Source organism: Salvelinus alpinus, chromosome 9, assembly GCF_045679555.1.
Source record: "Salvelinus alpinus chromosome 9, SLU_Salpinus.1, whole genome shotgun sequence".
Lineage (NCBI taxonomy): Eukaryota > Metazoa > Chordata > Actinopteri > Salmoniformes > Salmonidae > Salvelinus > Salvelinus alpinus.
Window position 1 is genome coordinate 29771625 of NC_092094.1, and position 17684 is coordinate 29789308.

Here is a 17684-nt window from a genome sequence, read left to right on the forward strand (position 1 = left end):
ATTTGTACGTGATACGCGCTTCAGCGGTCGTCCTATGACGGTGCCAGTTGATAGTCACTGAGCTCTTCAGTACGGACCATTCTACTGCCAATGTTTGTCTATGGAGATTGCATGGCGGTGTGCTTGATTTTATACACCGTTCAGCAACGGGTGTTGATGAAATAGCCGAATCCTCTAATTTGAAGGGGTGTTCACATACTTTTGCATATATAGTGTATTTCCTTGTCCTGTCCTTGGTTGATTTAGGGGGCATCTTATAGAAAAGGAAAACCTTTATAATTGAAGTCAGTAACCATAGTAAGTCACCTAAATATACATCAAAATCACTCAATCTGTCACGAACTTCAAAATGAGCGGACCAAGGCGCAGCATGCAAATCTGTCACGAACTTCAAAATGAGCGGACCAAGGCGCAGCATGCAAATCTGTCACGAACTTCGAAATGAGCGGACCAAGGCGCAGCATGCATTGAGTTACACATCTTTTTAATACAAAGTGAAACTAGAAACAAAACTTACAAAGACTGTGACGATGTAGTGCCCAAACACACTAACACTATCCCTCAAAGCAGGTGGGAGATAGGGCTTCCTAAATATGATCCCCAATTAGAGGCAACGATTACCAGCTGCCTCTAATTGGGAACCATACAAACCAGCCACATAGAAATACACATTCTAGAACACCCCCCTAGTCACACCCTGACCTAAACCACTATAGAGAATCCAAGGGCTCTCTATGGTCAGAGCGTGACACAATCATCCTAACATAAGTGTTCAATTTCAACTTAACCATGATCATATATGTAATTTGTGTTTCTTTTCAGGTCTTAAGGCAAGCAAAAATGTATGAACTAATACATTTAGTCATTACCACCACATTCTGTCCTTACCATCACAGTTCATTATGTGGTGGTAATGACGTGTGGTGGGAATGACATTTTTTTTTAAATCACACAAAAAGTCCCGTATTTGCAAAATCACCTAATATGGGTGGCTTGGCTTTTCCAGTGATTTTACCCACACGCCGCTACTGCCTACACAGAGAGAGAAAGAGAGAGAGAGAGAACGACAGAGTTCTTCCGTTCTGCAATATCAAATTACATCACTAACTTAAACAGTTTTGTACTACAGTATATGCCCCCCCCCCCCTCCCCACACACACACATACAGTGGGGAGAACAAGTATTTGATACACTGACAATTTTGCAGGTTTTCCTACTTACAAAGCATGTAGAGGTCTGTAATTTTTATCATAGGTACACTTCAACTGTGAGAGAAGGAATCTAAAACAAAAATCCAGAAAATCACATTGTATGATTTTTAAGTAATTAATTTGCATTTTATTGCATGACATAAGTATTTGATACATCAGAAAAGCAGAACTGAATATTTGGTACAGAAACCTTAGTTTGCAATTACAGAGATCATACGTTTCCTGTAGTTCTTGACCAGGTTTGCACACACTGCAGCAGGGATTTTGGCCCACTCCTCCATACAGACCTTCTCCAGATCCTTCAGGTTTCGGGGCTGTCGCTGGGCAATACGGACTTTCGGCTCCCTCCAAAGATTTTCTATTGGGTTCAGGTCTGGAGACTGGCTAGGCCACTCCAGGACCTTGAGATGCTTCTTACGGAGCCACTCCTTAGTTGCCCTGGCTGTGTGTTTCGGGTCGTTGTCATGCTGGAAGACCCAGCCACGACCCATCTTCAATGCTCTTACTGAGGGAAGGAGGTTGTTGGTCAAGATCTCGCGATACATGGCCCCATCCATCCTCCCCTCAATACGGTGCAGTCGTCCTGTCCCCTTTGCAGAAAAGCATCCCCAAAGAATGATGTTTCCACCTCCATGCTTCACGGTTGGGATGGTGTTCTTGGGGTTGTACTCATCCTTCTATTCCTCCAAACACGGCGAGTGGAGTTTAGAGCAAAAAGCTCTATTTTTGTCTCATCAGACCACATGACCTTCTCCCATTCCTCCTCTGGATCATCCAGATGGTCATTGGCAAACTTCAGACGGGCCTGGACATGCGCTGGCTTGAGCAGGGGGACCTTGCGTGCGCTGCAGGATTTTAATCCATGACGGCGTAGTGTGTTACTAATGGTTTTCTTTGAGACTGTGGTCCCAGCTCTCTTCAGGTCATTGACCAGGTCCTGCCGTGTAGTTCTGGGCTGATCCCTCACATTCCTCATGATCATTGATGCCCCACGAGGTGAGATCTTGCATGGAGCCCCAGACCGAGGGTGATTGACCGTCATCTTGAACTTCTTCCATTTTCTAATAATTGTGCCAACAGTTGTTGCCTTCTCACCAAGCTGCTTGGCTATTGTCCTGTAGCCCATCCCAGCCTTGTACAGGTCTACAATTTATCCCTGATGTCCTTACACAGCTCTCTGGTCTTGGCCATTGTGGAGAGGTTGGAGTCTGTTTGATTGAGTGTGTGGACAGGTGTCTTTTATACAGGTAACGAGTTCAAACAGGTGCAGTTAATACAGGTAATGAGTGGAGAACAGGAGGGCTTCTTAAAGAAAAACGAACAGGTCTGTGAGAGCCGGAATTCTTACTGGTTGGTAGGTGATCAAATACTTATGTCATGCAATAAAATGCAAATTAATTACTTAAAAGTCATACAATGTGATTTTCTGGATTTTTGTTTTAGATTCCGTCTCTCACAGTTGAAGTGTACCTATGATAAAAATTACAGACCTCTACATGCTTTGTAAGTAGGAAAACCTGCAAAATCGGCAGTGTATCAAATACTTGTTCTCCCCACTGTATATAAAAGGTCAGGTCAGGACAGGACAATGAACACACAAACACAGGGATCATGACTGAAACAGTCTATAAGACCACTGTGTAGCTGTAATGCTCTATGCGGACAAAAGCTGTTAACAGATGAGTCGCCCTACTAGTTAGACAAACACAGTCATCACTGTCCCTGTCCAGCAGCTCAGAGCATCACTCCAGGGTTATGGCAAGAATGTGACTGAAGCAGAGTTGATAATAGACAGAAACACACTACAAGGCCACTATTGTCCCTGGGAGTCCCACTAACAGATCACACACACACACACGTGCATGTATACACGCAAGTACATTCAAATGTATCAGTGAATGGGTGCACATGCACACTGATACACTCATGTGTATATATATACACACACACACACACACACACACACACACACACACACACACACACACACACACACACACACACACACACACACACACACACACACACAGACACACACACACACACACACACACACACACACACACACACACACACACACACACACACACACACACACACACACACACACACACACAAAACACACAACACACACACACACACACACACACACACACACACACACACACACACACACACACACACACACACATATGTGTGGGTACACACAAACACGCAAACATACTCACCCACTTACAGACAGTCTACATGTCAGACAGAAACAGTGCAGAGAGAGAAACATTAGCATGCTGAAGGAGTAGCTATCACACAGAACTGCAGCACTCCTCATCCTCACACTGCTAACATGCAGCAGAGAAAAACGACAGAGAGAGAGAGATACGGAGGGAGAGATAAGGAGAGAGAGAGGGAAATACACAGAAAGAGAGAAAATGAGAGTGACAGAGAGTAAGAGACACTGACAGACATAGAAGGGGAGACAGAGAGGGGGAGACATAGAAGGGAGTGAGAGGACAGAGACAGAGAAGGGGAGACAGAAAGGGGGAGACATAGAAGGGAGTTAGAGGGGGAGACAGAGAAGGGGAGACATAGAAGGGAGTGAGAGGGGGAGACAGAGAAGGAGAGACAGCGGGGGAGACAGAGAGGGAGACAGCGGAGCGAGAGATGGGGAGGGGAAGACAAAGAGGGGGACAGGGTGGGAGCGATAGAGAGGGGGAGACATAGAGGGGGAGGGAGAGAGAGAGGGGAGAGTCATAGAGGAGGGAGACGGGGAGGGGGAGACAGGGAGGGGGAGAGAGAGGGGGGAGACAAGAGAAGGGGGAGACAGGGAGGGAGAGACAGGGAGAGGGAGACAGAGAAGGGGGAGACAGAGATAGGGGAGACAGATAAATGTATAGCTAGATAAAGCCAGTGGGATACCTTACTGTTGAGTTTGGCTTTCCTGGCTTCTCTTGCCTTCCTCTCCTTTCTTTCAGCTGCCTCTCTTCTGCCCAGAGCAGACCCCATCTCACACACACACACTCACACTCACACACTTACTCAGACACACGCCACGAAAGATCAGCTACAGTCCCAACGCCAAAACATCCTGCACATGGCCATATCCAGTCCCCCTCCCTCTCTTCTCCTCTCCTCCCTCTCTTATCCTCCTCTCCGTGGCTTTCCTCCTCTCTCACACTCACCGTCTCGCTTCTCACCAGAGAAGTACACGCACACACACACACACACACACTCATACACACACTCTCACAAACACGCTCACTCAGGCGCATGCACAGACCGACTGAGAAATGGAGGGGTGATTTCGCAGGATGCCGACGCGGACAGAGAGAGGGAGGGAAAAGAGAGGGGGGAAAGAGAGAGAGAGAAAAAAAGGAGGAGAGAATTGAGGTAGGGGAAGGTGGAAAGGGAGAGAAGAGGGAAGGGATAGTGAGAGGGTAAATAAGAGAAGAGGGAGAAGAGGGAGGGAGTAAAAAGTGTAAATAGATGGTACTGTAGTTGCAGTAGTAATAATTGGATGTAAGGAACTAGATTAGATCAGAGTTTATTAGTCACATGCACAGGGTCGCAGATGTAATAGTAGTGTACTGTAACATTCTTATGCTCCTAGGTCCAACAGTGCAGGTCAAAGGATGAAACAATAACATAATAATAATATAATAATAATAATAATAATAATAATATATACATATTTACAACTGTAACAATGCTAAATGTCCATTGGGGGGTGGGGGCAGGGTAAATGTTTGTCGAGGGGGAGCAGCAGGGGGGGAGGGTAGGAAGTCCGGGGGGCAGGAGGGGGATAGAGGGACTAGGCTGTGTAACTCTTTTCACTCTACTACACTGTACCTACCGTAGATACAGTGAGTTGGCAAGGCAATGGTAGTTTGTGATGGGATTGATGGTAGTATCTGTGTGGTGTGTGTGACTGTGTTAAGGGAGTGAGGTGTATGCATGAAAACCAAACATAGTTGTCACAGTTAGAATAGCTTTTCTATGAATGTCCAACTTCACTCTAAACAGTTATGTGTCTGTCTGGCCGTCGTATAATGATCAGAGCAGGATCAGGTTAGCTTTCCTCAGCATCAGCAGGTAATAACGTGTGTGTGTGTGTGTGTGTGTGTGTGTGTGTGTGTGTGTGTGTGTGTGTGTGTGTGTGTGTGTGTGTGTGTGTGTGTGTGTGTGTGTGTGTGTGTGTGTGTGTGTGTGTGTGTGTGTGTGTGTGTGTGTGTGTGTGTGTGTGTGTGTTGCTCTCGCCTTCTACAGGCTTATCTATAAGAGGAGCTTTGTGTGAAAGTGATTCCCCACTGGTGATATCCTCTCATTCTCTGCCATACATCTGTGTGCGTGTGCGTGTGTGTGTGCGTGGGTGTGAGCGTGCGTGTGCGCATGTGTATCATATACTGTCTATTATACACAAATCACACCTAAATATTTCTACACAGAAACACTGCCATGAAAAGAGGGCTCAGAATACAACGCACTCACACACAGTCTGGCTCTCTGGACAATACTGAGCAGCACACGGACAATAGCTCCTCACTGTCAATGGAAGATAATACTATGAGCTACTGGCTGCAGAGCTATGCTCTATTATAATGGAGTTTAGTAATTAGTGCCTTTTTCAGGGGTCTGGAGAGTGGGTTTAAGGGGAAGCAAAAAAACACACCGCCATTTGTTAGGCAGGCGGAGGTTCTTGGATAGTGCGAAGTTGGTGTGGCTGTGGTGGTTAGCCTTAGAAAGCAGCGCTACCTGACAGTAGTATAGCAAAGCATTAAGCTGTCCAATCAAGCTGCAGATGTTTGTGTGTGTGTGTGGTCTCAGTGATGTCAGTGACCACATTGCCAACTAGTGCTTTACTAAGGGCTCTCTCCTCTCTGCCTCTGTCCCCTGTCTGTCTCTGTGTGTGTGTGTTGTTGCTTGTGCTTGTGTCTCTGTGTGTGTGTGTGCAGGTGCATACAAGGAACGCTCATGTGTGTATGTAGAGGGCCCAGCCAACATGCTCAATTTTCCTCCTCTCATCTCCTCTCCTCTCCGCAGGGTGACTCTGTACTCTTCCCTCCAGCCCTAGTGTCATAGAAAGGAGATTATACTTTCCCACAACCCATAGTAGACAGCACTAGACACTCTCCAGTCTCTCTACAACCCATAGTAGACAGCACTAGACTCTCTCCAGTCTCTCTACAACCCATAGTAGACAGCACTAGATACTCTCCAGTCTCTCTACGACCCATAGTAGACAGCACTAGACACTCTCCAGTCTCTCTAAAACCCATAGTAGACAGCACTAGACTCTCTCCAGTCTCTCTACAACCCATAGCAGACAGCACTAGACTCTCTCCAGTCTCTCTACAACCCATAGCAGACAGCACTAGACACTCCAGTCTCTCTACAACCCATAGCAGACAGCACTAGACTCTCCAGTCTCTCTACAACCCATAGCAGACAGCACTAGACACTCCAGTCTCTCTACAACCCATAGCAGACAGCACTAGACACTCTCCAGTCTCTCTACAACCCATAGTAGACAGCACTAGACTCTCCAGTCTCTCTACAACCCATAGTAGACAGCACTAGACTCTCTCCAGTCTCTCTACAACCCATAGTAGACAACGCTAGACTCTCTCCATTCTCTCTACAACCCATAGTAGACAGCACTAGACACTCTCCAGTCTCTCTACAACCCATAGTAGACAGCACTAGACACTCTCCAGTCTCTCTACAACCCATAGTAGACAGCACTAGATACTCTCCAGTCTCTCTAAAACCCATAGTAGACAGCACTAGACTCTCTCCAGTCTCTCTACAACCCATAGTAGACACCATTAGACACTCTCCAGTCTCTCTAAAACCCATAGTAGACAGCACTAGACACTCTCCAGTCTCTCTACAACCCATAGTAGACAGCACTAGATAATCTCCAGTCTCTCTACAACCCATAGTAGACAGCACTAGACACTCTCCAGTCTCTCTACAACCCATAGCAGACAGCACTAGACTCTCTCCAGTCTCTCTACAACCCATAGTAGACAGCACTAGACACTCTCCAGTCTCTCTACAACCCATAGTAGACAGCACTAGATACTCTCCAGTCTCTCTACAACCCATAGTAGACAGCACTAGACACTCTCCAGTCTCTCTACAACCCATAGTATACAGTACTAGACTCTCTCCAGTCTCTCTACAACCCATAGTAGACAGCACTAGACTCTCTCCAGTCTCTCTACAACCCATAGTAGACAGCACTAGACTCTCTCCAGTCTCTCTACAACCCATAGCAGATAGCAGTAGACTCTCTCCAGTCTCTCTACAACCCATAGTAGACAGCACTAGACACTCTCCAGTCTCTCTACAACCCATAGCAGGCAGCACTAGACTCTCCAGTCTCTCTACGACCCATAGTAGACAGCACTAGACTCTCTCCATTCTCTCTACGACCCATAGTAGACAGCACTAGATACTCTCCAGCCTCTCTACAACCCATAGTAGACAGCACTAGACACTCTCCAGTCTCTCTACAACCCATAGTAGACAGCACTAGACTCTCTCCATTCTCTCTACAACCCATAGTAGACGGCACTAGACACTCTCCAGTCTCTCTACAACCCATAGTAGACAGCACTAGACTCTCTCCATTCTCTCTACGACCCATAGTAGACAGCACTAGACACTCTCCAGTCTCTCTACGACCCATAGTAGACAGCACTAGACTCTCTCCAGTCTCTCTACAACCCATAGTAGACAGCACTAGACACTCTCCAGTCTCTCTACAACCCATAGTAGACAGCACTAGACTCTCTCCAGTCTCTCTACAACCCATAGTAGACAGCACTAGACTCTCCAGTCTCTCTTCAACCCATAGCAGACAACACTAGACACGATCCTGTCTCTCTACAAACCATAGCAGGCAGCACTAGACTCTCCAGTCTCTCTACAAACCATAGAAGACAGCACTAGACTCTCCAGTCTCTCTACAACCCATAGAAGACAGCACTAGACTCTCTCCAGTTTCTCTACAACCCATAGTAGACAGCACTAGACTCTCCAGTCTCTCTACAACCGATAGTAGACAGCACTAGACTCTCTCCAGTCTCTCTACAACCCATAGTAGAAAGCAGTAGACTCTCTCCAGTCTCTCTACAACCCATAGAAGACAGCACTAGACTCTCCAGTCTCTCTACAACCCATAGAAGACAGCACTAGACTCTCTCCAGTTTCTCTACAACCCATAGAAGACAGCACTAGACTCTCTCCAGTTTCTCTACAACCCATAGAAGACAGCACTAGACTCTCTCCAGTCTCTTTACAACCCATAGTAGAAAGCAGTAGACTCTCTCCAGTCTCTCTACGACCCATAGTAGACAGCACTAGACACTCTCCAGTCTATCTACAACCCATAGTAGAAAGCACTAGACTCTCTCAAGTCTCTCTACAAACCATAGCAGGCAGCACTAGACTCTCCAGTCTCTCTACAACCCATAACAGACAACACTAGACTCTCTCCAGTCTCTCTACAACCCATAACAGACAACACTAGACACTCTCCAGTCTCTCTACAACCCATAGTAGACATCACTAGACACTCTCCAGTCTCTCTACAACCCATAGTAGACAGCACTAGACACTCTCCAGTCTCTCTACAACCCATAGTAGACATCACTAGACTCTCTCCAGTCTCTCTAGAACCCATAACAGACAGCACTAGACACTCTCCAGTCTCTCTACAACCCATAGTAGACAACACTAGACACTCTCCAGTCTCTCTACAACCCATAACAGACAACACTAGACACTCTCCAGTCTCTCTACAACCCATAGTAGACAGCACTAGACACTCTCCAGTCTCTCTACAACCCATAACAGACAACACTAGACTCTCTCCAGTCTCTCTACAACCCATAACAGACAACACTAGACACTCTCCAGTCTCTCTACGACCCATAGTAGACAGCACTAGACACTCTCCAGTCTCTCTACAACCCATAGTAGACATCACTAGACTCTCTCCAGTCTCTCTACAACCCATAGTAGACAGCACTAGATACTCTCCAGTCTCTCTACAACCCATAGCAGGCAGCACTAGACTCTCCAGTCTCTCTATGACCCATAGCAGATAGCAGTAGACTCTCTCCAGTCTCTCTACAACCCATAGTAGACAGCACTAGACACTCTCCAGTCTCTCTACAACCCATAGTAGACAGCACTAGACTCTCTCCATTCTCTCTACAACCCATAGTAGACAGCACTAGACACTCTCCAGTCTCTCTACAACCCATAGTAGACAGCACTAGATACTCTCCAGTCTCTCTACGACCCATAGCAGACAGCAGTAGACTCTCTCCAGTCTCTCTACAACCCATAGTAGACAGCACTAGACTCTCCAGTCTCTCTACAACCCATAACAGACAACACTAGACTCTCTCCAGTCTCTCTACAACCCATAGTAGACAGCACTAAATACTCTCCAGTCTCTCTACAACCCATAGCAGACAACACTAGACTCTCCAGTCTCTCTACAACCCATAGTAGACAGCACTAGACACTCTCCAGTCTCTCTACGACCCATAGTAGACAGCACTAGACACTCTCCAGTCTCTCTACAACCCATAGTAGACAGCACTAGATACTCTCCAGTCTCTCTACAACCCATAGCAGACAGCACTAGACACTCCAGTCTCTCTACGACCCATAGCAGACAGCAGTAGACTCTCTCCAGTCTCTGTACAACCCATAGTAGACATCACTAGACTCCCCAGTCTCTCTACAACCCATAACAGACAACACTAGACTCTCTCCAGTCTCTCTACAACCCATAACAGACAACACTAGACACTCTCCAGTCTCTCTACGACCCATAGTAGACAGCACTAGACACTCTCCAGTCTCTCTACAACCCATAGTAGACAGCACTAGATACTCTCCAGTCTCTCTACAACCCATAGCAGACAGCACTAGACTCTCCAGTCTCTCTATGACCCATAGCAGATAGCAGTAGACTCTCTCCAGTCTCTCTACAACCCATAGTAGAAAGCACTAGACACTCTCCAGTCTCTCTACAACCCATAGTAGACAGCACTAGATACTCTCCAGTCTCTCTACAACCCATAGCAGACAGCACTAGACTCTCCAGTCTCTCTACGACCCATAGCAGACAGCAGTAGATTCTCTCCAGTCTCTCTACAACCCATAGTAGACAGCACTAGACTCTCCAGTCTCTCTACAACCCATAACAGACAACACTAGACTCTCTCCAGTCTCTCTACAACCCATAGCAGACAACACTAGACTCTCCAGTCTCTCTACAACCCATAGTAGACAGCACTAGACACTCTCCAGTCTCTCTACAACCCATAGTAGACAGCACTAGACACTCTCCAGTCTCTCTACAACCCATAGTAGACAGCACTAGATACTCTCCGGTCTCTCTACAACCCATAGCAGACAGCACTAGACACTCCAGTCTCTCTACGACCCATAGCAGACAGCAGTAGACTCTCTCCAGTCTCTCTACAACCCATAGTAGACATCACTAGACTCTCCAGTCTCTCTACAACCCGTAGTAGGCAGCACTAGACTCTCCAGTCTCTCTACGACCCATAGCAGACAGCAGTAGACTCTCTCCAGTCTCTCTACAACCCATAGTAGACAGCACTAGACTCTCCAGTCTCTCTACAACCCATAGTAGGCAGCACTAGACTCTCCAGTCTCTCTACAACCCATAGTAGACAGCACTAGACTCTCCAGTCTCTCTACAACCCATAGCAGACAACACTAGACTCTCCAGTCTCTCTACGACCCATAGCAGACAGCAGTAGACTCTCTCCAGTCTCTCTACAACCCATAGTAGACAGCACTAGACTCTCCAGTCTCTCTACAACCCATAACAGACAACACTAGACTCTCTCCAGTCTCTCTACAACCCATAGCAGACAACACTAGACTCTCCAGTCTCTCTACAACCCATAGTAGACAGCACTAGACACTCTCCAGTCTCTCTACAACCCATAGTAGACAGCACTAGACACTCTCCAGTCTCTCTACAACCCATAGTAGACAGCACTAGATACTCTCCGGTCTCTCTACAACCCATAGCAGACAGCACTAGACACTCCAGTCTCTCTACGACCCATAGCAGACAGCAGTAGACTCTCTCCAGTCTCTCTACAACCCATAATAGACATCACTAGACTCTCCAGTCTCTCTACAACCGGTAGTAGGCAGCACTAGACTCTCCAGTCTCTCTACGACCCATAGCAGACAGCAGTAGACTCTCTCCAGTCTCTCTACAACCCATAGTAGACAGCACTAGACTCTCCAGTCTCTCTACAACCCATAGTAGGCAGCACTAGACTCTCCAGTCTCTCTACAACCCATAGTAGACAGCACTAGACTCTCCAGTCTCTCTACAACCCATAGCAGACAACACTAGACTCTCCAGTCTCTCTAAAACCCATAGCAGACAACACTAGACTCTCCAGTCTCTCTACAACCCATAGTAGGCAGCACTAGACTCTCCAGTCTCTCTACAATCCATAGTAGACAGCACTAGACTCTCCAGTCTCTCTACAACCCATAGCAGACAACACTAGACTCTCCAGTCTCTCTACGAACCATAGCAGACAGCAGTCGACTCTCTCCAGTCTCTCTACAACCCATAGTAGACAGCACTAGACTCTCCAGTCTCTCTACAACCCATAACAGACAACACTAGACTCTCTCCAGTCTCTCTACAACCCATAGTAGACAGCACTAAATACTCTCCAGTCTCTCTACAACCCATAGCAGACAACACTAGACTCTCCAGTCTCTCTACAACCCATAGTAGACAGCACTAGACACTCTCCAGTCTCTCTACGACCCATAGTAGACAGCACTAGACACTCTCCAGTCTCTCTACAACCCATAGTAGACAGCACTAGATACTCTCCAGTCTCTCTACAACCCATAGCAGACAGCACTAGACACTCCAGTCTCTCTACGACCCATAGCAGACAGCAGTAGACTCTCTCCAGTCTCTGTACAACCCATAGTAGACATCACTAGACTCCCCAGTCTCTCTACAACCCATAACAGACAACACTAGACTCTCTCCAGTCTCTCTACAACCCATAACAGACAACACTAGACACTCTCCAGTCTCTCTACGACCCATAGTAGACAGCACTAGACACTCTCCAGTCTCTCTACAACCCATAGTAGACAGCACTAGATACTCTCCAGTCTCTCTACAACCCATAGCAGACAGCACTAGACTCTCCAGTCTCTCTATGACCCATAGCAGATAGCAGTAGACTCTCTCCAGTCTCTCTACAACCCATAGTAGAAAGCACTAGACACTCTCCAGTCTCTCTACAACCCATAGTAGACAGCACTAGATACTCTCCAGTCTCTCTACAACCCATAGCAGACAGCACTAGACTCTCCAGTCTCTCTACGACCCATAGCAGACAGCAGTAGACTCTCTCCAGTCTCTCTACAACCCATAGTAGACAGCACTAGACTCTCCAGTCTCTCTACAACCCATAACAGACAACACTAGACTCTCTCCAGTCTCTCTACAACCCATACCAGACAACACTAGACTCTCCAGTCTCTCTAAAACCCATAGCAGACAACACTAGACTCTCCAGTCTCTCTACAACCCATAGTAGGCAGCACTAGACTCTCCAGTCTCTCTACAACCCATAGTAGACAGCACTAGACTCTCCAGTCTCTCTACAACCCATAGCAGACAACACTAGACTCTCCAGTCTCTCTAAAACCCATAGCAGACAGTTCCAGACTCATTCCAATCTCTTCACAAACCCATGCTGCTGGCTTCATGATGTGTAGCCTAACATCAATAACAGCCTAACAGCTTCTCGCACCTTAGCACACAGGCACACTTACATGTATGTATGTACACACACACACACACACACACACACACACACACACACACACACACACACACACACACACACACACACACACACACACACACACACACACACACACACACACACACACACACACACACACACACACACACACACACACACGCTACATATACATGACTGCTGCTATTGTACATACTGTTTTTGCAAAACATATAGCACAGTTCATCACTTTGCTCTCCATATCCCCTCCCCTGCACCTGTGGAAATATCCTTCTGTAAATGTGTTTAAGTGCCTCCCTATATTTATATTTCTGCTCAATGTACTGTATTTTTCTCCCATTGATCTGATTTTATTTCATTATTCCTTTGTATTATTCTTATTACGTAGCATTATCGAGAATGAACCTGCAAATAAGCATTTCATTGTACTGTGTACCATGTGTATCCTGTGCATATGACAAATAAACTTGACTTGGTATCTAGAGTTAACGCTACAAAAGAGATAGAATGCCTGAACGGATAGGTCTGTAGCTAGCTCTAAAATCCACAGAGAAAGACACTTCTGACAAAAATACTTTTACTTGGACACTACTCACAATAAGCATCTGAATGTGAGTAAAATCATAAGATGAGTCATATGTACGGAATCCTCCCATAACCCAGGCAGCTGTCGTAGTGGATGAGATGTAATAGGTAGTATCACCATAGACAGAGACATCTCTGTCTGCCCTACATTATATTAAATAAGTGAATCATGTACAGTAATGCTGATCAGGTGCTGCTGCTGCAGGCCCTTTTCCTTTCATTTCAGCTGATCACGATCTACTGCCCAGCCAGAGGAGGAGATTGTCTGATACCAGAGTAGGAAGCTGTATCATTGTTGACTTTTCTTGACCTTTGGAGATTCAAATCGGGATTATTGTTGTATAAAAGTTATTTAGAAAATAAAAAATGATGATCAATTGATTACTCTGGTACATTACATGCAGGGGTAATATGTTCCCCTTGGTTACCCCTTCGTAGATATGAGATAACTAGATGGATGCAAGCAATAGCTTCACCTGGATTCTTTCACCTGGACAAGGCTAGAGGGCATGAAGCAACTCTCTCAGATGAAAGCTCATAACCAGTCAGTCAGTAGCACACTAGCCCATCTGTCATATAACCAGTCAGTCAGTAGCACACCAGCCCAGCTGTCATATAACCAGTCAGTCAGTAGCACACTAGCCCAGCTGTCATATAACCAGTCAGTCAGTAGCACACCAGCCCAGCTGTCATATAACCAGTCAGTCAGTAGCACACTAGCCCAGCTGTCATATAACCAGTCAGTCAGTAGCACACCAGCCCAGCTGTCATATAACCAGTCAGTCAGTAGCACACCAGCCCAGCTGTCATATAACCAGTCAGTCAGTAGCACACCAGCCCAGCTGTCATATAACCAGTCAGTCAGTAGCACACTAGCCCAGCTGTCATATAACCAGTCAGTCAGTAGCACACTAGCCCAGCTGTCATATAACCAGTCAGTCAGTAGCACACCAGCCCAGCTGTCATATAACCAGTCAGTCAGTAGCACACCAGCCCAGCTGTCATATAACCAGTCAGTCAGTAGCACACCAGCCCAGCTGTCATATAACCAGTCAGTCAGTAGCACACTAGCCCAGCTGTCATATAACCAGTCAGTCAGTAGCACACTAGCCCAGCTGTCATATAACCAGTCAGTCAGTAGCACACCAGCCCAGCTGTCATATAACCAGTCAGTCAGTAGCACACCAGCCCAGCTGTCATATAACCAGTCAGTCAGTAGCACACCAGCCCAGCTGTCATATAACCAGTCAGTCAGTAGCACACTAGCCCAGCTGTCATATAACCAGTCAGTCAGTAGCACACCAGCCCATCTGTCATATAACCAGTCAGTCAGTAGCACACTAGCCCAGCTCTTATTACCAGTCAGTCAGTAGCACACTATCCCATCTGTCATATAACCAGTCAGTCAGTAGCACACTAGCCCAGCTGTCATATAACCAGTCAGTCAGTAGCACACCAGCCCAGCTGTCATATAACCAGTCAGTCAGTAGCACACTAGCCCAGCTGTCATATAACCAGTCAGTCAGTAGCACACTTGCCCAGCTCTTATTACCAGTCAGTCAGTAGCACACTAGCCCAGCTCTTATAACCAGTCAGTCAGTAGCACACTAGCCCAGCTCTTATTACCAGTCAGTCAGTAGCACACTAGCCCAGCTCTTATAACCAGTCAGTCAGTAGCACACTAAGAGCCTCTTCACAATTACTACACTTTTAATTAAAATACAGTCTGCTACACATATTACTCAAATGTAAACTTGAGTACTTGCTACGTCTCGACCGCTACCTCTGGAGGTAATACACGACACTCGCCCGGTAGGGCACTGTTAACAGAATTGCCTCATTGAGCCAACACTCCTACAGTATACTGTCACGATCGTCGTATTGTGGAAGAGAGGAGGACCAAGGCGCAGCGTGATAACTATACATCTTCTTTTATTTGAAGACGAAAACGAAACGAAGAACACTGACAAACTATACAAAACAACAAACGACCGTGAAGCTATATAAACAAATAGTGCTGACACTAAACACTACACATAGACAATCACCCACGAACTACCTAATGAATATGGCTGCCTAAATATGGTTCCCAATCAGAGACAACGATAGACAGCTGTCTCTAATTGAGAACCAATCTAGGCAACCATAGACATACATACACCTAGACTGAACACTGCCCCATAAACATACAAAAACCCCTAGACAATACAAAACACATACATCCCCCATGTCATACCCTGACCTATCTAAAATAATAAAGAAAACTAAGATAACTAAGGCCAGGGCGTGACCCCACCCCACCATAGTCAATCCCCGCTTTCGTGGCCTCCTCTTAACGGCGACCCTCCAAATTAACCCCACTGGACTGATGGGCGCCTCTGGACGGAGGGGCAGCTCCGGACTGAGGGGCAGCTCCGGACTGAGGGGCAGCTCCGGACGGAGGCGCAGCTCCGGACTGAGGGGCAGCTCCGGACTGAGGGGCAGCTCCGGACTGAAGGGCAGCTCCGGACTGAAGGGCAGCTCCGGACTGAAGGGCAGCTCAGGGAACTCCTGACTGGCGGGCGGCTCAGGCAGCTCCTGACTGGCGGGCGGCTCTGGCAGCTCCTGACTGGCGGGCGGGTCTGGCAGCTCCTGACTGGCGGGCGGCTCTGGCAGCTCCTGACTGGCGGGCGGCTCTGGTAGCTCCTGACTGGCGGTTGGCTCTGGTAGCTCCTGACTGACGGGCGGCTCTGGCGGCTCCTGACTGACCGACGGCTCTGGCGGCTCCTGACTGACGGACGGCTCTAGCGGCTCCTGACTGACGGGCGGCTTTGAAGGCCCAGGACAGACGGGCGGCTTTGAAGGCTCAGGACAGACGGGCAGCTCAGATGGCGCTGGGCAGACGGGCAGCTCAGACAGCGCTGGGCAGACGGGCAGCGCAGGCGGCGCTGGGCAGACGGGCAGCGCAGGCGGCAGCTCAGACGGCGCTGGGCAGACGGGCAGCGCTGGGCAGACAGCAGATTCTGGCCTGCTGAGGCGCACAGTAAGCCTGGTGCGCGGTGCCGGAACTGGTTGTACCGGGCTAAGGACACGCACCTCAAGGCTAGTGCGGGGAGCAGCAACAGGACGTACAGGACTCTGGAGACGCACAGAAGGCTTGGTGCGTGGTGCTGGAACTGGTGGTACCGGGCTGGAGACACGCACCACAGGGCAAGTGCGTGGAGGAGGAACAGGGCTCTGGAGACGCACTGGAAGCCTGGTGCGTGGTGTTGGCACTGGTGGTAATGGGCTGGGGCGAGGAGGTGGCACCGGATAGACCGGACCGTGAAGGCGTACTGGAGCTCTTGAGCACCGAGCCTGCCCAACCTTCCCTGGTTGAATGCTCCCCGTAGCCAGGCCAGTGCGGCGAGGTGGAATATCCCGCACTGGGCCGTGCTGGTGAACCGGGGACACCATGCGTAAGGCTGGTGCCATGTACGCCGGCCCGAGGAGACACACTGGAGACCAGATGAGTTGAGCCGGCTTCATGGCACCTGGCTCGATGCCCACTCTAGCCCGGCCGATATGAGGAGTTGGGATGTACCGCACCGGGCTATGTACACGTACAGGAGACACCGTGCGCTCTTCCGCATAACACGGTGTCTGCCCGTACTCCCGCTCTCCACGGTAAGCACGAGGAGTTGGCGCAGGTTTCCTACCTGACTTTGCCACACTCCCCGAGAGCCCTCCCCAAAACATTTTTGGGGCTGCTTCTCTGGCTTCCAGCCGCGCTTCCATGCTGCCTCCTCATACCACCGCCTCTCGGCTTTAGCTGCCTCCAGCTCTTCACGAGGGCGGCGATATTCTCCAGGTTGTGCCCAGGGTCCTCCGCCGTCCAGAATTTCCTCCCAATTCCAATAGTCCTGCGATCGCTGCTGCTGCCTTGTATCACGCTGCTTGGTCCGATCTTGGTGGGTGATTCTGTCACGATCGTCGTATTGTGGAAGAGAGGAGGACCAAGGCGCAGCATGATAACTATACATCTTCTTTTATT

General features: G+C 48.1%; 1 protein-coding gene across 6 annotated transcripts in view; it reads right to left on the reverse strand.

Moving 5' to 3' along the window:
* The window catches only part of LOC139584604 (SH3 and multiple ankyrin repeat domains protein 3-like), a 307285-nt gene that overhangs the window by 206518 nt on the left and 83083 nt on the right, over positions 1 to 17684 (reverse strand). Inside the window, exon 1 of one of the 6 annotated variants that reach the window (XM_071416647.1) lies at positions 4133 to 4486. The exons of 4 other annotated variants lie outside the window; for them this stretch is intronic. Coding sequence is in view for 1 of the 2 variants with exons in the window: in XM_071416645.1 (XP_071272746.1) it covers positions 4128 to 4214 (87 nt within the window). In the remaining variant the exon portion in view is untranslated. Of the gene's footprint in view, positions 1 to 4127; positions 4487 to 17684 lie in introns of those variants that run through there. One more of the 6 variants, XM_071416645.1, reaches the window with a different exon arrangement.